Source organism: Gracilinanus agilis, chromosome 4 (genome assembly GCF_016433145.1).
Source record: "Gracilinanus agilis isolate LMUSP501 chromosome 4, AgileGrace, whole genome shotgun sequence".
NCBI classification, from domain to species: Eukaryota; Metazoa; Chordata; class Mammalia; order Didelphimorphia; family Didelphidae; genus Gracilinanus; species Gracilinanus agilis.
The window spans coordinates 265671042-265694941 of record NC_058133.1 but is presented as its reverse complement, the minus strand read 5'-3'; the positions used below and the strand labels follow the sequence as shown (position 1 = coordinate 265694941).

At 40.2% G+C, this 23900-nt stretch overlaps 1 protein-coding gene and 1 non-coding gene across 2 annotated transcripts in view; one reads left to right on the top strand and one right to left on the bottom strand.

The window, feature by feature from the left end:
• Positions 1-574: 574 nt before the first annotated feature.
• The window catches only part of TBC1D22B (TBC1 domain family member 22B), a 129747-nt gene continuing 106421 nt past the window's right edge, over positions 575-23900 (bottom strand). The window contains exons 12-14 of the mRNA XM_044675296.1: positions 21504-21631; positions 20227-20322; positions 575-2554 (exon numbers count right to left, since the gene is read on the bottom strand). Of these exons, the coding sequence (XP_044531231.1) occupies positions 2426-2554; positions 20227-20322; positions 21504-21631 (353 nt within the window). The 3' untranslated portion in view covers positions 575-2425. The remainder of the gene's footprint in view (positions 2555-20226; positions 20323-21503; positions 21632-23900) is intronic.
• Positions 13084-13192, top strand: LOC123248125. Its single transcript, XR_006506224.1, has one exon. It is a non-coding gene; the product is annotated as a U6 spliceosomal RNA (small nuclear RNA).

The window sequence follows — 23900 nt, the reverse complement described above, 5'->3', positions numbered from 1 at the left end:
TTTCATCTTTATCTTATTTTTTAAAGTGTCTCTTGTGTAAACTTTGTAAGGTACAAAGTTATTAGTATAATAACACATATGTAACTAATAAGAAACTAAATAGAGCTCTATTGAGGAATGGGTAGCAACATTTTTTTTTTATTTTAGTATTTTTTTTATCATTTTAAACCCTTAACTTCTGTGTATTGACTTATAGGTGGAAGAGTGGTAAGGATAGGCAATGGGTGTCAAGTGACTTGCCCAGGGTCACACAGCTGGGAAGTGTCTGAGGCCGGATTTGAACCTAGGACCTCTTGTCTCTAGGCCTGGTTCTCAATCCACTGAGCTACCCCGCTGCCCCAGTAGCAACATTTTTTGCAGATTTAGAGAATTAGCAAAAAATTGTGAAGATATCTTGTCCAGGTCAGTAAGATTATGTGAACGTGTTTAAAGCCCCAAAGTACCTGCTGAATCTCCTGATTCCTCTTATGACCCCAAATGGACCTCTACCTTTTATTTTACTATTATTCACATGGTTAAAACCCAAGAACTGGAGACAAGTTTCCATGATCTCAGGGGATGAAAAGTCAGCAAATGGAGGAGGAAATTCACTATTTATTTACAATTCTTTCACTTTATCCACAATTTCCCGTACAAACATAAAAACTAAAAAAATAAAACCATCACTTGGGAACACAAGTGTCTTTCTTTAATTAGTCCAGCAGAGGAAGGATCACAAGCCCCCTCCCTTTGGGTAGGGACCACCTGAGGTGCCCAAGCTATGGGAAGGGGGAAGAGAGGGCTATGAAGGATGCCTGAGAAACAGCTCCAGATGAGGAAGACAACATGGTACCAGAGTGGTTAGAGTTTATTGGCAATGAAGATTGTGGGAGTCATCTTCTGGGAACACTGTTTGGTTTTTAGAAGGACCACTGTTCTTTTCACCACCCCAAAACCCCACAGTGTACCATTTTGAGATGAGGCTGAGATGGGGTGGGAGCCGTGTGAACCCATAGCTCTTTTTGAGAACAAGAGCCAGAAAACCCAGGGCACACACCACACCTCCCTCTCCCCTTGGCACTGAACAGTCACAGTTTCCATTTGGAATAACATGCAGAATTAAGATTAAAAAAGAAAAAAAATCCCCTCCAGATACATAGGGAAAGGAAGGAGTTAAAACCCATGGATCTTGCTTCCTCTCCTGTTTATGACACTGTCTGTGGAGGGCACTGAAGTTCGAGGGGTTCAATTAATGGGAGAGGAGCATGAGGAGCAGGGCCAAAACTATAGGGAGGATCTGATAAAAGAACAAGCGCATGTCCAGGGGCTGGTGTGAGAGGAAGTACAACCTACTCCCCTGTAATCACTCTGGCTCTGAATAGCCCTTCCTCAAAAGCCATTCCCACAAGTGGGCCAACAAAACCAAACCTGGTATTCGGCATTTTGCTTGGAGAGGAGCCTTTTATCCTCAAATGTGTTAGTATGCAGGCAAAAATCTCTATCTCCCAAGTCTAGCAGATAGAATACTGACTGCACTGGACCAAGATTGGCTTCAAACATGGGTGCACATTATAAATATAAAATCATATCTGCTACAAAGAGGACATATATTGTACATCTTTACCCATATACATAAGAACACAATATACACACAATGACTAGGAGTGTCGTGATGGAGAAAGGGTCTGAGGAGGCAAAAAGTCCCTTTCCACCCCCACCTCCCCCTTTTAAAGGGCTGCTTGTATACTGGTTCACTTGGGTCATTCACAGCTGGTTATGGTGGGGCTAGTCTAGACACAAATGGACACCTTGCCCTGAGGGTATGCACACATGCCAATACAGACATGCACGCAAACGCAGACACACATACATACAGACACACATGCACACATGTGGGTGAATAAAGGGAAAAACAAACGTTCTCAGCCCTTAAATGTACTGTGTTTCCCAGATACTCTCAGGAACGCTCTATGTCTCAACGCGTCTCTTCTCTGATACGAATGGTCCTAAAATGCTGTCCAGCACTGGGCACAGGCTGGAGGAAGTGGAGTTGGGGAGAGAATGATGAAAATTAGGTGGCTGAACAACATAAGGCATTTGTACCTGTGGTCAGATCAAGCTGTGTCTGAAGAGCAGCCAGAGGGTAACAAGAGACAACTGGGCAACGTGGGGGCACAATCAGGAAACAATCCCACACTTTTCTTTCACCCTCTCCCGGAAGTAAGCCCACTACACAGCAGGGAATACTGATGCGAGTCTGGGAGACACACATCCAGGGCCGTGGAGCGGCCACACAGGCACACAACAAGTGGAGACCTAGGGTGATGGGAGCTTTGTACAGTAGAAGTGGTTCCTGGCTTGGGGCCCAAGGGCTCAAACAATTGCCACAGTGATTAGATTGCCATCAGTGATGGGGAAAGTCCGGGTCTCCGCTTGGAGGCGGCACCTATCGCCGGTAGTGATTGGGGGCATCAGCAAACATGTATTTCAGTCTGTATGCTTCTGCCAGGAGAAGGCCAATCTCTTCGTTGCCCCAGTGTATCGTAGGTAGGTTTTGCAACAGCATGAGGAGACCCTGAAATATAAGAAAGTGCTAATTACACAAGAATGCCAGACCACACAGCCAATTGTCTCACTGTTAAGGACTAATACATAAAGATTTATCTGGGCACCCCTCCTGCTCAAAACATCCCAAATGGCATGAAAATTTCTCTTACCACATTCTCCAAATCACATCTGCTACCTCCTTTAAATCATGGCCCAAAGGGGCAACTGGGTAGCTCAGTGGATAGAAAGTCAAGCTTGGAGACAGGACAAGCTGGATTCAAATCTGGCCTTAGCCATTTCCTAGCTGTGTAACTCTGGGTAAGTCACTTAACTCCAGTAGCCTAGCCCTCACTGCTCTTCTGCTTTGGAAGAGATACTTAGTATTGATTCTAAGACAGAGTATAAGAATTTAAAACAAATCATGTCTCAAAGTTCAATTTAATTCACTACTACATGCATGGCACTGTGCTGCTTGATGGGGATACAAAGAGAAACATTAAATAATCCTTGCCTTCAAAGAGTTTATATTTTACTTGGAGGTGGATGGGGGAAGGAAATTAATGTTCTTAAATAAAAAATCATTCAGTGACCGTTTATTAAGTGTTTACTATGTTCCAGGCTCTGTGCTAATTGCTGGGGACACAAAGACAAATGTGAATCAGTCCCTGTCCTGAGGAAGCTTACCATCTAGCTATTGAAGGAGGCAAACAGGCCCATATTGAGTGTGTGAATTAAATACCTGGGAGACCACCAGATCCCAGAAGTCTTACATAACAGGGGTCACTGAGTCACGTGTCCTAATTTGCAAGCATGGCAGGTGAGCTTCCTGCAAGCCAGAGGATGTGACATGCGGGGACTAAGGCAACTGGAGAACCTTGGCGGAGGGTTTAGACTGAGCTTGAAAAGCCAGAGTGTGAAGTGGGCTCTCTCTCTGCCATTTTTTGGGCTTGTGAAAGGTGCTCTTTCAATGGCGAGCTGGCCCTTATCTATGTAAGCCATACGTAGACCACACTGGACTGGGAACCCATGAACTTGGTCTCTTGGGCTCTGGTCCCTTCCTGAAATCAAGCCCACTCCTTGGTTGGCCTCAATTTGTCTGGCTGGACCATATGGGTAGCTGGGTCCGTTGGCCCCCACTTGTGAAATGGGCCAGGGCCCATGGGGAATCTAGGAAATGATGAAGCATATGGCTGGAGACATTGGGAAGTTAGGCTGGTATAAGTTTCTTCTATTTCTTTCTCTTTACTAATATAACAAATAGTTATAAATTTTGTATAAAGTCTCAAAAATTAATCTTTATTCATAACAACAGGTAGGTACAAAATCGATACAAGGTATATATACATTTTTTTTTTTTTTGGACCCTTAACTTCGGTGTATTATCTCATAGGTGGAAGAGTGGTAAGGGTGGGCAATGGGGGTCAAATGACTTGTCCAGGGTCACACAGCTGGGAAGTGGCTGAGGCCGGGTTTGAACCTAGGACCTTCCGTCTCCAGGCCTGGCTCTCACTCCACTGAGCTACCCAGCTGCCCCTATATACATTTTTTTAAAAAAAACCTTACCTTCCATCTTGGAGTCAATACTGTGTATTGGCTCCAAGGCAGAAGAGCAGTAAGGGTAGGCAATGGGGGTCAAGTGACTTGCCCAGGGTCACACAGCTGGGAAGTGTCTGAGGCCAGATTTGAACCTAGGACCTTCTGTCTCTAGGCCTGGCTCTCAATCCACTGAGCTACCCAGCTGCCCCCTATACATTTTTTTGCAGAGGGAGGGGAGGGGATCAGAAATCTTCCTCACATAGAAGGAGGGGCATGAACTGAGTTTTGAAGGAAACTAGAGATTCTAAGAGGTGAAAGCAAAGAAGGAGGTTACCAGAGTGAGGGACAAGGAGTGTAGAGGGGTAGGAATGGGACATGGATTGTCCTTTGTGAGGCAGAGAGGCTAGTCTGACTGGACCACAGAATATGCGAAGAAGAATAATGTATTATAAAGTTGGGAAAGAAGTCTGAATGCCAAGGAGTGGAGCTTATATATGATCCTCGAGTTAAAAGGGAGCCACTGGAGTTTAGGAAAGAGGGGAATGACACCATTATATGAGGACTCTGGGAAGATTCCTTTGGCAGCTGTGTGGAAGACAGAATTGAAAAGAGAAAGGCTTGAGGCAGAGTGGTTTTTTTCAATAGTCAGATGAAAAGGAATGAGGGCCTGTGAGTAGAAAGGAGGAATGAATATGTGAGAAGTGGCAAACTTGGAGGAATGGAAAGATAGTGTCCACACCTCCAGAAATGGGGAAATTCAGAAGTGGAGTGTTTGGGGGGAAAAGCTGTTTGGAGCTAAGTGAGTTCGAGAGGCATCTAGTCCAATGGGCAGTTGTTGAATTTGGTAAATTTTACCAATTTATGGGATGTCTGTCAACATGATACTTACCTTTCTAGAGATCCATCTCCTCCCACCCAAAACCAGTGTCTTTTTTGGAATTGTTGAAATTATCCTTTCCCTGACATTTAAGCCATCTTACCAATTCAACTTTATTTCCCACAAATCCTCCACACATGCTGCCAGTTAACAAAACCATTTGGGAAGCATGTACAATAAGCTCTGGGGATACAAAGAGAGGGAAAAGTCCTGCTCTTGAGGAGGTCATATTCCTGAGCTCTTGTGGGAGACTACATGCAAACAACTATGTATGAACAGGGTGGAAACAAACAAAATGGGAGAAAAATCCAAAGACCGGAGGCATTAACATTAAGGAAAATCAATGGAAGGGGGCAGCTGGGTAGCTCAGTGGAGTGAGAGTCAGGCCTAGAGACAGGAGGTCCTAGGTTCAAACCCGGCCTCAGCCACTTCCCAGCTGTGTGACCCTGGGCAAGTCACTTGACCCCCATTGTCCACCCTTACCAATCTTCCACCTATGAGACAATACACCGAAGTACAAGGGTTTAAAAAAAAAATAAATCATTAGAGGCAAATCAATATGTCTCTTCTGCTTTTAAAAAAAAAAAAAAGAAAAAAAAAATCAATGGAAGTTCCTTGTAGATGAATTTTTTTGTTGCCACTTGAAAGAAGCCAAGAGGCAGAGATGAGGAAGGAGTGAAGACAAGTTCTGGGGAACACCCAATGAAAAGCACAATTGGGAGACAGACTGTGGAGGGAAATGACAGTATAATGTTATTAGACTAGAAAGGTAGGAGGGGTCAAGTTATTAAGGGCTTTAAAGATTTTATATTTGATCCTGGAGGTAATAGGAAGCCACTAACATTTAGTGAGCAGGTGAGTAACATGGTCAGACCTGAACTTAAGGAAGATCAATTTGACAGCTGAATAAAGGATGTGATGAAGTGGGGAAAGACTTGAGGCAGGCAGACCCACCAGAAGGCTGCTGCAATAGTCCAAATGTGAGGTGAGGAGGGCTAGAGCAGTTGCAGTTCCAGAGAAGAGGGGGGGGGATATATTCAAGAGATGTTGAAGGTTAAATCAACAGAACTTGGCTCCTCCTGGGTCTGTATCTATTCCCGCTTCTATACTTTTGCTGAGGCCATTTCTTTGGCTCCACCTTTCCAAGTCCTAAAATCATTCAAACACCAGTTCAGATCCTAACTCCTTTCTGGAAAGTACATGTATTCATGTGAGAGAGGGGAGGAGTATGGGAGGAGGAAGAGTTGTTATATCATTAACTTTACTTACATTGCTATTTAATTAAAATTCCTTTGTTATAAAACTGTTTCATGGCAGACTGGTAAAAAAGTAAAATGTAAAATTATGCCTAGCTATCCATCATGCAGACCAGAAATCATGCCCTGGAGGATTTCACCTCTTCACTTCAAGTACTTCCATCTTGGGGGTTCCAAAGGCCTTGACTCAGGAAAGCCTTCCATGCAGTCCAGTCTATCAGGTTGGTTTTGATAAGTCCCCTCGCCCTCCTCCTCTACAATCCTTCAAATACCAATTCAGATTCCAATTCCTTTCTGGACAGTTTCCAGTTCTAGTTCCCAGTTCTGGAACCATTATCAGAATCTATTACCCTACAGCTTGAGTGACTCTTTCTGCTAATGTTCAAACCAAAATATTCTCAGGCCACCATTCTAACTGTGTTTTCTCCACTAGAGTGTAAACTTTCTGAGGAAAGGGATCATCTTCATTTTTTTGTATCCCTAGAGTTTATCATCATTCTTGACACAAAGTGAATGCTTAATAGATGCTTTTAAAATTATCTCTTCATTCCTGGGTGAATTATACTATAGAGCAGTGATGGACAAACTTTTTAAAGAGGGGGCCAAAGGAAAGGAAATGCTCATCTGTCAGTCTGTTTCTAAGGCAACTCTTACAAAGTTTCATTGTATTGTATCCTACTCATTGTATCTGTCAGATTAGGAATAATGTCCCGAAGCCCCGATAGAACATTTCAGGGGGCCCATATCTGGCCGGAGGGCCGTAGTTTGCCCATCACTGGTATAGAGAGAATTCAGACCCACAAAATGGGGTAGTTAAGGGGTGTGGCTAAAAAAGATTAATGGATTAAGGAGATAAAGACTGCTGCGTAATTCAGTGGCTAGAGAGCAAGGCCCAGAAAAATAATCCCTCAGAATTGTCCTGGGTCATTGCATTGCTGCTGGTACAGAAGTCCATTGCATTCGATTTTACCACAGTATATCAGACTCTGTGTACAATGTTCTTCTGGCTCTGCTCCTTTCACTCTGCATCAGTTCCTGGAGGTCTTTCCAGTTCACCTGGAATTCCTCTAGTTTATTATTCCTTTTAGCACAATAGTATTCCATCACCAGCATATACCACAATTTGTTCAGCCATTCCTCAATTGAAGGGCATACCCTCCTTTTCCAGTTTTTTGCCACCACAAAAAGCGCAGCTATAAATATTTTCGTACAAGTCTGTTTATTTATGATCTCTTTGGGGTACAAACCCAACATTTTAGCCAATCTGCTAGGTGTGAGGTGATACCTCGGAGTTGTTTTGATTTGCATTTCTCTAATTATTAGAGATTTAGAACACTTTCTCATGTGCTTATTGATACTTTTGATTTCTTTACCTGAAAATTGCCTATTCATGTCTCTTGCCCATTTATCAATTGGGGAATGGCTTGATTTTTTATACAATTGATTTAATTCCTTGTATATTTGAGTAATTGGACCCCTGTCAGAGTTTTTTGTTATAAAGATTTTTTCCGAATTTGTTGTTTCCCTTCTGATTTTGACTACATTGTTTTTGTTTGTACAAAAGCTTTTTAGCTTGATATAATCAAAACCATTTAATTTACATTTTGTAATTTTCTCTAACTCTTGCTTGGTTTTAAAGTCTTTCCTTTCCCAGAGATCTGACAAGTATACTATTCTGTGTTCACTTAACTTATTTATAGTTTCCCTCTTTATGTTCAGGTCATTCACCCATTCTGAATTTATCTTGGTGTAGGGTGTGAGATGTTGATCTAAGCCTAATCTCTCCCATATTGTTTTCCAAATTTCCCAACAGTTTTTGTCAAATAGTGGATTCATGTCCCAAAAGTTGGGCTCTTTGGGTTTATCATACACTGTCTTGCTGATGTCATTTACCCCAAGTCTATTCCACTGATCCTCCTCTCTGTCTCTTAGCCAGTACCATATTGTTTTGATGACTGCTGCTTTACAGTATAGCTTAATATCTGGTACTGCTAGGCCACCTTCCTTCACGTTTTTTTTTTCATTATTTCCCTTGATATTCTTGATCTTTTGTTCTTCCAAATGAACTTTGTTATAGTTTTTTATAATTCTGTAAAAAAGTTTCTTGGTAGTTTGATAGGTATGGCACTAAATAAGTAAATTAATTTGGGTAGAATGGTCATTTTTATTATGTTAGCTCATCCTACCCATGAGCAATCAATGTTCTTTCAATTGTTTAGATCTAGTTTTAATTGTTTGGAAAGTGTTTTGTAGTTGTGTTTGTATAATTCCTGTGTTTGTTTTGGTAGATGAATTCCTAAGTATTTTATATTGTCTAGGGCAGTGATGGGCAAACTACGCCCCAGGGCCAGATGGCACGGGGTGGGTGGGTGGGTGGGGGGGTGGTGCCTTGAAATGTTCTATCTGGGCTTCAGGACATTATTCCTTATCTGATGAATACAATGAGTAGGATACAATAAAATGAAACTTCCAAAAGAATTGCCTTAGAAACAGACAGCCAGATGAGCATTTCCTTTCTTTTGGCCCCCTCTTTAAGCTAATGATTTATGTACACTTATTTTGTATCCTGCAACTTTGCTAAAGTTGTTGATTATTTCTATTAGATTTTTATTGATTCTCTAGGATTCTTTAAGTAGACCATCATATCATCTGCAAAGAGTGATAGCTTGGTCTCCTCATTGCCTATTTTAATACCTTCAATTTCTTTTTCTTCTCTAATTGCTACTGCTAGTGTTTCTAGGACAATTCTGAGGGATTTATGGAAAAGAACGCTATCCACATTCAGAGGAAGAAATACAGGAGTGGAAACACAGAAGAAAAACAACTGCTTGAACACATGGGTTGATGCGGATATGATTGGGGAAGTAAACTCTAAACGACCACCCTAGTACAGCTATCAATAATAGTGTGGAAATAGGTCTTGATCGATGACACATGAAGAAACCTGAAGCTGTCCAGCAGCTCCACAAAGATTCCTAGTGGGTTGGACACTCAGAAAGGGGAACCAAAGACTGAGTGAAAATGGGTAGCAGGTTAAAAACTAATGGAAAAAGAACATAAGGCGAGAATAAAGACACGCAGACATAGAAAGTTTCGGGTTAAGGTAGACAGACAGCGAGTAAGCTCTGATGGTCAAGAGCTTAGATGGTTCAGAGCTCTGATGGTCAAGAGCTTCCTTCTCAACTGCCATATAGCTACTTTTATTGGGGTTACAAAGGTGTATGGGGGAAGGGGAGAGGCAAGTGGTCTGATACATATGTAATCATCAGGAGATACAAACTGTTGGAACCTGAAATAACAGGTAGAGCAAACATCTAGATCAGTAATCCATGAGGCCTAAGGTCTTGATACAAATGCTGATTAATTGAAGGTAAGGCAAGGAGACTGAGATAACTGACCAGTCTTCCAGAGTGTAGCCTTAGGGAAGGGCTAGGAGTTTGGCAAGGTTGAGGTTCAATTCAACTCAAGGTTACAGAAATCAATCATAAGTAATACAAGAGTCATTTTTTTGAGCACTCTTAAAATAATATCAAGATTAATGTATACCTGGATTGTTACAAAACCAATGGAAATGCACATCAGCTGGGGGGGGGGGGGTTTGGGGAGGAAAGTAAGAACATGAATCATGTAACCATGGGAAAAATTTTTCTTAGAAAAAAAAAATGAAAGCCAAAAAAAAAAAAATGGAAAGAAAAAAAATTGAGCTCTGATAAACATATTGATATGTTAAGAATTGTTTCAGAATTACAGAAATCTCCAAATGAAGATGGAATACTTGGTGTTAGATAATGATAACTTGACTTTGTACCATGCCACATATTTCACAGTTGAAGAAATTTATCCAAGAGATGGAGATAATCATGTTTTAATGACCTGGGAAATTAACTGACTTAAAACCCATTGAAAAATCTATAGACTAAAACCAAGACTAGAACTGGAAAAGCGAACTGTTCAAAGACCCGAATTGTGAAAGTGTGGTTTCAGGATGATAAATTAACATCTGAATTGTGAAAGTGTGTTTTTAGGATGATAAATTAAAGAATGTATGTCAAGTGGCAGCTAGATGGTTCAATGCCTAGAGACAGGAAGTTCTTGGTTTAAATCTGGTCTTACTTCTTAGCTGTGTGATCCTAGGCAAGTCACTTAACCCCCATTGCTTATCCCTTATCACTCTTCTGCCTGGGAACCAATACACAGTACCGCTTCTAAGATGGAAGGCAAACATTAAAAAATAAAAAAGATTATATATCAAAATTTTTGGAACTCAAACTGAAATCCTATAAAGCAAGTAACTAAAGCAAAAAAAGAGAGGCAAATTGAATATTAATTTCTTAAAGATGTAAGAAGATATCCATTTCCTGAGAAAGGAATCAGAATGCAGATGAAAGCACATGATTTCTCAATTGTCTATTTGGGGTTATGTTTTTGGGTTTTGATTTTATAAGATAATGAAAAATATGGAAATATGTTTTGCATGATAATACATGTATAACCCAGACTGAATCACCTACCAGCAGTACCAGAATGGTTAAGGGAAGGAAGGGAGGGAGGGAGATAAGTTCAATAATATAATTTAAGAAACTTGTGTGGAAATTTGTTATTACATGTAATTGGTAAAAAAATACATATGTATAAATTTCTGACTGTTCACTTTTCATAACACATGAAATTTATAGTACTATAAATCCTGAAAAAGCAAATAAAATTCTTAAAACTAAAAAGATGCAAGAATTGTAAAATTTATCATATAAGTCTATACATTATTATTTTACTTCATTCCAATTAATTTGCACCCTACTATAGCATAATGTTTAGGTAAGAGGCTTGATATATTTGTTGGTTGACTTAACTTAAACAGTATATAGACAGTCATCTCTCTTTGTTTTTTCCTTGAACTTTTCCCCACGCTCTACTTTTTGGATATTTCCTTACCAGGAGCTCTTTCATCTAATAAGAAGACAAGGAAGGAAAACTGAAAAAAAAAAATATCATCTTGCTTCTTACAAGCAACTCTATGTACAACCTAAGTGAAGCAAGGTGATATGGTGGAAAAAAATGTTAGAATTGGAGTCAGGAGATAAGGATTTGAGTCCTGGCCCTGATATTTATTAGCTGTGTAACTATGGGCAAATCACTTAACTTTTCTGAAGCTCAGTTTGCTCATCTCTAAAATGAAGATAATACTTGCACTACCTACCTCACAAGGTTTTTTGTGAAGAATACCATAAATTGTGAATTATCTTTATCCATCACTCAAGTATGATAGCTGTATTATTCTGCTGCCCCATTTCCTTCTGATCCTTTACAACTGAGAATAGGTATTTTTTTTTGGCTAAAAAAGTATCTGTGAGGAGTTAGTGATCACCAGTTATGTCAGATGAATCTAAGCCAAAGGGGACATACATGAAAAGAAATTTACAGCAAAAAAAAAAAAAAAAAAAAAAAAAAAAAAAAAAAAAAAGACTTCCTGCTTTTATAATACATATAAATAATTTTACCCCTGCATTTTATATTTACACCCGTCTATATCATTGCCTATAGTTGCTCCTCTCATGTTGTTCATCTTATAGATATAAGAATAGGGAGAAAGGATGACTCAGAGGAGGCAGGAATAAATGAGATTAGCATATGAGTGGAGGATATATGTGAAAGTGCTTTAAAAAGAAGTTTAACGTGCCAAACAAATATAAATTACTATCATTACTACCTATTCTCAAATTTTGATGAACGTATTCACTCATTACATTAGAACTGGAATAGGATAAAGATCCTAGAAGAACTGGGAAAAAAGCCTTTTTTTTGTATATAATTTTCAAAGAGAGAACTTATTTCTTTTTCTGTTCCCATTCAGATAAGCTTTTTAGCCAATCTCCCATTACTCAGAATCCTGTCTAATACTCTATAAGTTTGCAGGGAAAGCCAGGGAGAATAAAAACCAAATCCAATTTTGGCTGAGAGAAGATGATAGTAAACATATCAGGACGCTTTTACCTAAAAGCAGAGCAAGGATCCTATATTGCTGGTGTGGGTACAAATGGAGACTTCCTATACATGTAGCTAAGCAATCACATCAAATGGTCCATGGGGCAACTGGAAGGAGCTAAATGCATTTTGTGAATTTGAGGAATGGAATGTAACTTCTGCAGAAAGATCTATATCTATAGATCTCCTATATATTGAAGGTCTATTCACATTGGGGGGAAGAAGGTTGCAAAGACCTGTAGTGAGAATGAAATGAACACAACTAAGCTAGCAGGAGTGGTCCCAGCCTATGGACTAACCTAAGAATTTGTAAGAGAAATCTGAAAGGGAAAGGAGTAAAAAGAGACAGGGAAGGTTAAAAAAAAATAGCACTGGGGCAGCTGGGTAGCTCAGTGGATTGAGAGCCAGGCCTAGAGACTGGAGGTCCTAGGTTCAAATCTGGTCTCAGACACTTCCGAGCTGTGTGACCCTGGGCAAGTCACTTGACCCCCATTGCCTACCCTTACCACTCTTCCACCTATAAGTCAATACACAGAAGTTAAGGGTTTAAAAATTAAAAAAAAAAATAAAAAAAAAATAGCACTTTTTTTTTTTAAACGAGGCTGGGTCTTCCCTAGACAAGGTCCCTTGCTAGGACCCTTGATATTTTCACTTCCTTGCTATGGGTTCACTAGCTACAACATGACATAAGAGAAACCAACCTACCTACTTACATTTGAGAAGTTCTCCCTCAAGGGACAAGGAGGTTCTCTCCTTGAGACACATTTGTCTCCTTGTCTCTTTGTTGACAGTTATCCAGATGTGTCCTTTGCCATATCTCCTCCCTCATGCCCCCAGTTATCTAAATTTAGGCTTTATGCTTTTTCACATATGAATCAAAATGCAGATGTAACAAAGTCCTATACTGTGCTCAATTTGTCAGGACACACACACTAAAACTGGAATGATACTGTGAAGATTAGCATGGTCCCTGCACAAAGATGACTGGAAAATTTATGAGCAGTTCCCTATTTTAAACACCAGGTCATAATCATTAGGTCATACTTTAAAGTAACTGTCTGATTCTTAACTGTGATGATGAAGCATGGTTACATTATTGAATCTGAGATCATTGATGATCACAGAGCAGGAAAAAATTGTTATAAAGCAGAATAAATAAGTATGCTGTAATGAGCCCCAGTCTTGACATTCAATTTAAAGATCTGAAAAAGTGGCAGAATAATCTACTTCCATCTTATCAGTTTGGGTTCAATTTGCTACCAACCTCAGCTTCATGGCAACCCCAATCATGAAAAATGATTCTTTCTCATGAAAGAAAGGAAGAAAAATCCTAGGATTCTTTTTTTAAGGGTACAAAACATGTATACTAGTAAAATGTTACAATGGAAGAAAAAGCCTCTTTTGTGAAGACCTGTAGTCCTGAAACCCCTGTCACAAACTGCAACTGAAACTAAAGCAAGCAAGAGGAGAAAAGGTTTTCAATTCTAAGGAGAAGAAAGAACTAAACATGACAAAGAGACAAATGAAGAAAAACTAGAGGTAACTAGAGAAGTGTTGAGCTCCAGTAAGGAGCCCTGAACAAGGGATGATACTTTAATTCATGAAGTGTTCCATATTTATGAACTCTTATATCCAGTTACACTGGCCACCCAGCTGCTCTTTGAACAAGACACCCAATTTCTCAGCTCTGGCCATTCTCTGGCTGTTCCCTGTGCCTGGAAGGCTCTCCATCTTCTTCTTCTACAGACTTCCCTGTCTTCCTTTAAGTTCTGACTAAAATCACATAAGTCTTTCCCAACTCTGTTTAATTCTTTCCTCTTTTAACGATTTCCTATTTATCCTGTATATAGCTTGTTTTGTATCTGTATGTTGTCTTTCCCACAGATTGTAAGTTCTTTGAGAGCAGAACTCGTTCTGTATTCCCCAGCTCATTCCCTGGCAACATGGTAGGCGCTAAATTTCAGTTTACTGATTGATGGATTAAAGGGGCTTTTTTATAGAATAAACTGTGTTTGAATTAGATGGAAGAAACAAGGCAGCATCAAGACCTAAAGTAAGAAGAAATTGAAGTTTGGAGTAGCTTAATCTATACAGAATAAAAGGTAATTTGAAATTGTCAATTATCCTCAGGAATTTAAGTTGAAAATTAGAATGTTAATCAATAGTAACAGACTAAAATTCAACATACCAAGCCACCCCAAAAGTTCACAAAGACAAGCCTTTTTGAAATAATTTCCCTGTCCCACTACAACACTGAATTTAATTGTACTATGATCGTTATTACATAGTAGTAGACACATAGATACCACCGTGCCCAAATCCTGTCCATGGTTCAACAATCTACTCTTTTCTTTCCTCGAAAATTCTAAATTAGCTCATTTTGAAAGGAAGTTACTCCTTCCGGATGGGGGTGATTGTACCAGTATGTATGGATAACTAAATAAATAGGGTACACTTACTACTGCTTAATGTAATTTTGTAGCTTCTGGGATTTCATTTAAAATGTCAAATTGAATTGGAGGTCAAATTTTTAAAAAACAACAATAACCCTCTATTACCATAATTTTATTAAATGACAGAATTTGAACACAGGGAGTTTCCTTTGTTCAATAGTTCTTATCCTATCATTGTTTAAGCTAATCCTACTTCTTCTCTACCCACTTTTATCTTTCCTATAGTATTTGCCCCCAGCAACATCTATGGGACTATATCACATGAACAGAGGATTGGGTTTGATCTGCTTTGGCAGAACTAGCCTAAGTAATAGGAAGCTAGAGGGCAGTAGCCTGACTCAATATAAGGAAATGCTCACTAAAAGCTGGAATTGTCCAAAAGTGGAATGGATTACACCTTGGGAATTAGTGAGTTACCCATCTCTGGAAGTTTCAAGTTGAGCCTAAATGACATCCTCCCCCCCCCCCCCCTTCCCCACCAAAGTTACTAACTTTCCTCAAATTTTAGTTTGGAAACTTTAGCCATTTTGTCAGAGGGTGGATTTTTAGTATCAGAAACTTAGCTAGAGTAGAACCTAACATTCTTCTATAAGTTTTCTCTATTTCTAAAAATCTTCAGATTTCTGATAAATCTAAAACCTCATTTTTTGCATACATAGAGAATGTGGAGTGTGATCTTTCTCCTAGAATATGAAAACTTAGTTGCTCCTACTTTACAAGTCCCAGACTTTAGTCTCCTCTCTAACAATCCAAACATTAGTTTCTGGGATCTCCTTACTATGGCCACTAGGTAATGTTCCTTTTGGTCCCTTATATTCCTTATTTTGAGATGTTGACCCTCCATGGTTTATAAGACAAGAATAAACAGGACAGAAGTGGGAAGAGCATTAGAATGAAGACCTTGGAGGAGGATCTTGCAAGTTCAAATTTTTTTCTTTCTTTTTTTTAACCCATCTCTTTTGTCTTAGAATCAATACTGTGTAGCGGTTCCAAGGCAGAAGAGCAGTAAGGGCTAAGTAATGGGGGTTAAATGATTTGTCCAGGGTCATATAGGTAGGAAGTACCCGAGGCCATATTTGAACTCAGGACTACAAGCCTTGGATCTCAAACCACTGAGCTATCTAGCCAACTCCACAAGTTGCTACTTACTACTAGGACAAGCCACAACTACCCTGGGCTTCAAGTCTTCATCTGTAAAATAGGAGTAAATTGTCTATGTAACTTTCATTTCGTCCAAAGGAGAACCTAAATAAATATAAAAAACACTTTGATGCCAATTGGTAAGCAAAATAAGCAAATGGGAAGACTGAAGAAGAAAATCAGAGATCCAGTATTGGAAGAGAAATGTCAAGGAATGCTATACTAATTCTAAACTTTACCTGGTTATCTTTAAAGATTCTATTTTATGGGAAGTTTTCTTGATGCCTCTTGTTTTTCCATCACAGTCCTTTAGCAATATGCCCCCACCCCCAACCTTCCACTTCAACACAAACAAGATCAGGACAATCAACCAATGGCCTCTTCATCAAACAGTATGTGCCATATTTTGTGCCCTATCTCCTCTCACTCTTTGAAAAGAACCAAATATGTGTCATCATCTGATCACTGGAACCAACACAGCTTTATTACAGTTAATTAGAGGTCATGTGGCTGCTTTTCAGAATTGTTTTTAATTACTTAATGTAATCATTGCAAATATTGTGTTCTGGTTCTATAATTTCACTGTATCAGTTCATAAGGTCTTCTCCAGCTTTTCTGAATTCCTCATGTTCACTATTTCTTTACTGCGCAATATCATCACATTATGTTCATAGAGTACAATATTTCTAGTCATTTCCCATTTGATGGGCACCCACTTGGATTCCAGTTTTTTGATACCACAAGGAGGCCTGGAATATTTTGGCATATAAGGGTAATTCACAAGAGTCTCCCAAGAGGGAAACTACATTGTTTCATAAGATTCAGAGTTGGATAGGATCTCGGAGATTAGCTTAGTTTGGTGATGGTGAACCTTTTAGAGACAGAGCGCCCAAATTGCAACCCTCACACTGCATGTGAGCTCCCCCCTACCCCCCCCCCCGACTTACCCTAGTCAGGGGAGGGAGGAAGTGCTCCCATTGTGCTGCTGGGCAGAGGGACGGGTGATGGGAGAAATGTCCTCAGGTGCATATGGAGAGGGGGCGGGGAGCAGTCCCTTCCAGCACACTCTGGCACCTGTGCCATAGGTTCGCCAACATGGGCTTAATTCAACTTCCTCATTTCAAAGATGAAGAAACTGAGGCCAGAGAAGGGATTGCCATGCCCAAGGTCACATAGGACATTATGTAGCAGACCTGTGATTCACATTTGGGTCTTCTGATTCTATATTCCATAATATTTGGAAGAAAGCTCATTTACCAGTCTTGGTCATCACCTATAAGTTGGCCACCTGACAGCTACATGGCTTAAAGCTGTTATTCTTTCTTGTAGCCAGACCAGAGAAATATTGGGAAACCTGTGCATTTTCCCAAGAATCATCTATCATCACTACAGATGATCTGAAAAGCACTTCATCATATCCAAAATGGGTCTGTGAGCTGGCTTCAAGAGAATAAAATTAGATGACATATTCTCAATACCAGATTTCATTTGACAGCATACTTTTGGTAGGAGGCCATCCCAGAATATTCCTCATTTATTCCTAACACCTACCACTTAACACTCACTGGCAGTGAGTATAAGCCTTCATCAATAGTTTGCAGTCTTGGCAGCAGGTCCAGAACAGATTTATTGGAATCACTTGAAAGTCTGCATTCTTTTTTTGGTATATTTTATTTGGGGTAGACCTAGTACTCTTTCCCTTTCTCTTCTGCTACAGCTTCATGACACTGGCATCAGGGCTAGCCCCAATCAGCGAAATGGAAACCGTCCTGAAAACACTTGTTTTATAAGTCAGTTACCTGACTAGTCCAGTGTCAAAACCCAGAGATACTTTCTGGACCTCTATTTTCCCTCTTAAGTCCCCCTTAGTAGTATTTCTTTCGTTAAGTTCTTCTTTGATTTCATAAATATTGTCAAATCTCTTCTCAATGGGATTGCTGGAATATTGCCATCATGGTTGCTTGGGCTCCCACTGCTTTCATCAACTCTCATGTAGCCCAAAGAGCCTGTCTTTTCTCTTGCTGAGAAATCTCTGGTCTTATCTGACACAGACCACTGGGCAATAAGCGTTCTTTTTTTAGTTTTTCTTTACGCTATGCTTCAGACCTTCTCACCCTGGAACATCCAACTTCCCCTATGGCCTTCTCACCTTAGAACTTCCCTATCTCTCCCATGGATGAGTTCCTCCTGATGTCGCTATTATGGGGAGAGGCCCAGGCTAGCCCATTCTCATTCCCCTCCTTGTTGTGCTCCTGACTTTCTGGACTTCAACACCGAATCTGAGAGAGGGTGTTTCTCATCTTCCCTCCTTTTTAGCTTTCTTTGTGTTAAGTCTTTCCTCAATAGAATATAAGCTCCTTGAGGGCAGGCATTGTCTTTTTTTCTCCCTTGTATCTGTTCCCAGTGCTTAGCACAGGGTCAGACACATATTAAGCATTTAATGAGTACTTGTTACCTTTTTTGCCTTATTATCCTTATACAAGGTCAAATGTTGCCACGGATTGATTATACAGGATTTCTGCTTAAATCAACCCACCTAATAACAAGAATTCTCACATTTAGTTCCAAAAGTCAGTCAATAAGCATTAATCACTTATCATGTGCCAGGCATTGTTGTGGGGATACAGAAAAATTAAAAGATAGCCCTTGTTCTCAAAGAACTTTTATGTGCATGCTTCACTAGAGTGGGTGCTTTTTCCAGTGACAGACTGAAAGCCTCTTGATGCTTGATAGTCGATTCTTTTTTTTTAAGCCTTACTTTTTGTCCCAGTAACAACTCGAAGGCAGAAGGGCAAATGGGGTTAGGTGATTTGCTTAGGGTCACACAGCTAGGAAGTCTGAGGCCAGGTTTGACCCCCAGTCTTGCCGCTTCTAGGCCTGGCATTCTAACCACTGTGCCATCTAGCTTCCCCAGTAACAGCTGGTTCTTATGAGTTGTGATAAAAAATTTCATCATGACCCTGGATAACATCTAATCCACCACCAGATCTGCAGCTACCCAGAGCTAGCACTGTTGGTATAGCCTTCAGACAAGGACTTTTATAGAGGTCTTATGTATATACATATTGAAAACAGCCCCTACACTTCTCTTGGATACGGCCACAAACGTTGGCGTCAGACATCTCTAGCTGTTCCGAGGTGGTGCTGACTGTCCAGATGGGACTGTGATCTGGGTCTCATGGAGGAGAGGCTTCTCCTTCCCTAACTTCTCTCTGTCTGTCAGGCTGCACTGCTGCCTACACAGCAGCACTGAGCTGGCTCCCTTATTAGCTGAAGCAGAGTACAGCATAATTATAGCTGGTATTTGTTTCAGCATTTATATATTTATATACTGAAAGTTTGCAAAGTGCCTTAAGTATACCACTTTATTTGAACCCCATAGTAACCCTGTGAGGTTGATATAGTAATTCTCATTTTATAGATGGGGTCACAGAGGCACAGAAAAACTAAGCGATTGGCCCAGGAGTCCATAGCTAGTAAGTATAGTATAGGAAGAAGTATGTATATCCTCTATCTTAGTGTCAATTCTGAGGTAGAAGAGCACTAAGGGCTAGGCAATGGGGTTAAATGACTTGCCCAGGGTTATACAGCTAGGAAATGCCTGAGACCAGATTTGAACCAGGGCCTCCTGTCTCTAGGCCTGGCTCTCAAACCATTGCTGCTCCTCTACCATATCATCTTAAGTAATTTCTTACTCGATTCAGTCACTATTTCATCTCCTAAAAATAAGACTATACTAGATTAAGCAACTACTATGAAATGAACTTTGGGGATACAAAGACATGAACAAAACAGCCCCTGCCCTCAAATAAACAAATGCTGAGTCATAGACAAGTGAGTTCAGAGTGGCAGGGCAGATTATGAGTTTATGAAGTCATTTTTTAAAAAAGACAATGACAACAAAAATAAAAATGATGCCTTTTTGGTGTTGTTCAGTTGTTTCAGTCATGACCATTTCTTCATGACCCCATTTGGGGTTTTTTGGCCAAGGTACTAGAGTGCTTTGCCATTTCCTTCTCCATTTCATTTTACAGATGAGGAAACTGAAGCAAAGCAGATTTAAGATTAAGTCCAGGGTCACACAGTAAGTATCTGAGACTGTATTTAAAGTCAGATTCTCTCAACTCCACGCCTAGCACTCTATCCACTGTGCTACCCAGCTGCCTGGAACCTAAGTTTTCTGATTATGACCATCACTATTTCAGTCCCGAACTGTCTCGGAATTTGTCTGCTGGTGAAGGAAGGGATGGCCTCCTACAACATCATCATATTGTGCCCAAAGTCATAGTGAATAAAAAAGAATTGTGTGAACCTGCATAATATACTAGCTGTATGTGGGATCAAATATAAATATCCACCAACAACCTTGTCTCCCTGTCTGCCACATGTTCCCAGATATGGGGCTACTACTCTAACACTCAACATCTAAGCCTAAGGTAGGCTCCTGTCTACTCACCTGGAAATCCTCCTCATCCAAGATCTCCTTCCGCCACTTAATCAAGAAGGCAGCACACACATAGAGATGGAAATGAGAAAATCCTTCTGGTTCAGACTAGAAAGGACAAAACTAGAGTCAGCATCCCAAAGTTGGGTGAAGATGCTAGGTTCCACTCTTCTCTAGATTAGAAAACATTAACCTAGAAATGTTACAGTATATAATAACTCTTCACATCTAGTTGGCCTGAATATGACAAAGTTATTAGTTCCTTTCATTTTGCTTTCTTTTTTAAATCCTTACCTTCTGTCTTAGAAGTGACACTAAGTATCAATTTCAAAGCAGAAGAATGGCAAGGGACAAGCTACTGGAGTTGAGTCACTTACCCAGGGTCATACAGCTAGAAGTACCTGAGGCCAGATGTGAATTCAGGTTCTCCCAACTACATGCTTGACATTCTATCCACTGAGAGATCTAGCTGCTCCATTATTAATTCTTTTTAATGTTGTACTATTTATGTACATTTCTCTATATTCACCCTCTTCCATCTCTCCCACCTCACCATGAACCCTCCCTTTAACATAAAGAAAAGCAGCAAAGCCAAACAAACTGACATAGTACCCATATCTGATGACTCTATGAGAGGATGGAGGTGTTCCTGCTGAAAATTATGGCATCTATGGCAGACTTAGATGGAGAAAGAAGCAGCTAGCTCAAATTTGCTAATTAACAAAAGCATCCATTGCTACTTAATCCAAAAACATTTATTAATCTCCTATATGATGTTCTAAGGCACCATGTTTGGTGCTAGGGAGAAAGTTCAATCCTTGAATTCATGGAGTTTATAATCAAGTAGTGGGATAAGCCACAAATACCCAATCATGATGCAAAGCCTCACATAAGCACAAAACAAGGTATTACATAAGGGATAGTTTGGTAAATTAGGGAAGGCTTCATGGAAGAGGTGGCCTCTGAGTTGGATTCTAAATAAGAGGTCAGAATTCAACAGGATGAGGGGGAAGGAGGACATCCTGGTCATAGGCAAGAACACGTGCAAAAAGGCACAAAGGTAATTCGAGTCAGGGCACATTAAATGGTGGAGAGAAGTCCATTTGGATAAAAAAAAGTTGAAGTCATAGAAAGGACTAGTAGGATCTGAATGCTGGCCAAAGGAGCTAGAATATCTTATGGGCATGTGTGGGAGATTTAAGAGTGGAGAAGTGACATAAAACAGAAAAGACAGAAGCTGTGTCCTCTGTGTGGCACCAGAGGCAGGGGGCAAAGAATGTCTTTTGTACCTGGTAGGTGTCCCACAGCCGAATGGTACATCGGAGGGGCAGTTCTCTCATAAGCAGATTATTCATCCAGCGAAAAGCAAACTGTAGATATTCAACCTCGTACCTCCTGAAGTGATTATGTACCTGTTCTAAAACAAGAAAATGCCATTGGGCTCAAAAGGAAAATCTATAGAACTGGGCCTGCTGAGCAATTTGAAAATTAGTTAATTTGACAACCACTTAATGTTATGTGCTAGATATTATGCTAAAGCCAGAGGGGAAAAACCAGTCCCAGATCTAAAGGAGCTTGCATTCCATCATGTCCATGTATAAGTAAGTACGAAGCCTTCATAGAGTAAATACAAAGTAATTTGGGGGACAGGGAACAGCTGAGGGAGATCTAAAAAGGCCTCATGCAGGAGAGAGAATTTAAGAAAAGCTTTAAAGGAAAGTTAGGGATTCTAAGAGGTAGAGGTTAGGCAAGAATACAACTCAAGCATGAACAAAAGTCTAGGAAAAGAAAATGGGAGTGTCTTTATTGAAATGGATTATTATGTAAGAGAAATAGGATGTAAACTAGTTTGGTTGGAATGAACTATTCATGAGAGAGAAAGCCTGGAAAGATAGGCTGGAGCAAGACCATAAAGGGTTTTTGTTTTTGTAAATAAAAAACCCATACCTTTTGTCTTAATTCTAAGAATAAGAGTAGCAAGGGCTAGACAATTAGGATTAAGTGACTTGCCCAGGGCCACACAGCTAGGATGTGATTAAGGTCAGATTTGAACCAAGGTCCTCTACACTCCTGGTCCAATGGCCCCTTTAAAGGGTTTTAAAAAGCAAAAAGGGATGGGCAGCTTGGTGGCAAAGTGGACAGAGTGGCAGTTCTGGAGTCAGGAAGACTCATTTTCCTGGGTTCAAATTTTGGCCTCAGACACTTATTAGCTAGGTGACCTTGGGTAAGTTACTTAACCCTGTTTGCCTTAGTTTCCTCATCTGTCAAATGAGCTGGAGAAGGAAATGGCAAACCATGCCAGTATCTTTGCCAAGAAAACCCCAAATGGAGTCATGAAGAGTCAGACACTACTTAACCACCACTTCTTTTGAAGAGAAAATTTAAACAAATGGCAAAGGGAGAATCTATCCTTTATTCTAAAGAGAAGAATGAGTCACTGGAACTTTTCTGAGTAGTTTGACATGGTCAGACCTGAGCTTTAAGAATGTCACTTTAGCAGCTCTGTTGAGGTTAGATTGCAAGAGGAAAAATGAATAAGCATTTATACCGTGTCTACTATGTGCCAGAAATGGTGCTGAAAAGCACTTTACAGCTATCATCTCATTTGATCCTCACAAAAACCCTGTGATGTAGGTGCTGTTATGAATTCCATTTTATAGTTGAGAAACTGAGGCAAACAGAAGTTGAGTGAGAAAAAGAGAGAGGCCTGAGGCAGAGAGAATAACTGAGAACCTACTGTATTAGCCCCTGTGCAAGGTAATGAGGGACTAAGTGAGGCTGATGGCTGTGAATGAGGAATGGGAGATTTGAGAAATTCTGTGGAAGTAGCTTTGATCTGGTAAGGGAGGGAAAATGAAGAGTTGTAACTTTTTTTTTTTTATTGTAACAGGAAAATAGCTCCTGTTTTAATTTCTTTTGTGAGGGCGGAGATAGGCAGGAATCTTAGCTCCCCTTCATTCTATACCAATGTTCTCACTCCGGGCTACTGCATATCAGTGGTGCCCAAGAAATAAATACGTCCTAAGTTTTTAAATCAGGAAGTACAAAAATTTACCAGCTCACATCACAAGTTATAATTATCTTCCTCTTAGGATGGGTATGTTGGTTATAAATGAAAGAGAGAAGTTTTAGTTGCCTGGTACAACTTGTTAATGCTTTTGAACTGATCAAAGAATCACTGAATTTTAGGGGCCTCAGAACTAATTTAATCTAATGTCAAATTTGGGGCAGAATAACCTCTACAGCATGCCTGAGAGATGGTGAATGGTGCTCTGCCTAAATCTTTCTAGGGAAGGGCAGCTCATTCCATCTTGAAACAGTCGATTTCATTAATGGATACCTCTAATACAGGCAAGTTCTTTATGCTAAGTCGAAATTTGCCTCTTATTGGGGGCAACTGGGTGATTCAGTGGATTGAGAGCCAGGCCCAGAGATGGGAGGTCCTGGGTTCAAATCTGGCCTCAGACACTTCCCAGCTGTGTGACCCTGGGCAAGTCACTTAACCCCTATTGCCTAGCCCTTATCACTCTTCTGCCTTGGAACCAATATCTAGTATTGATTCCAAGATGAAAGGTAAGGTAGGGAGGGGAGGGGAGAGGAGAGGAAGGGAAAGGGAAAGGAGAAGGGGAAGAGGAAGGGAAAGGGAAAGAGAAAGGGAAAAAGAAAGGGAAGAAGAAAGAAAGAAA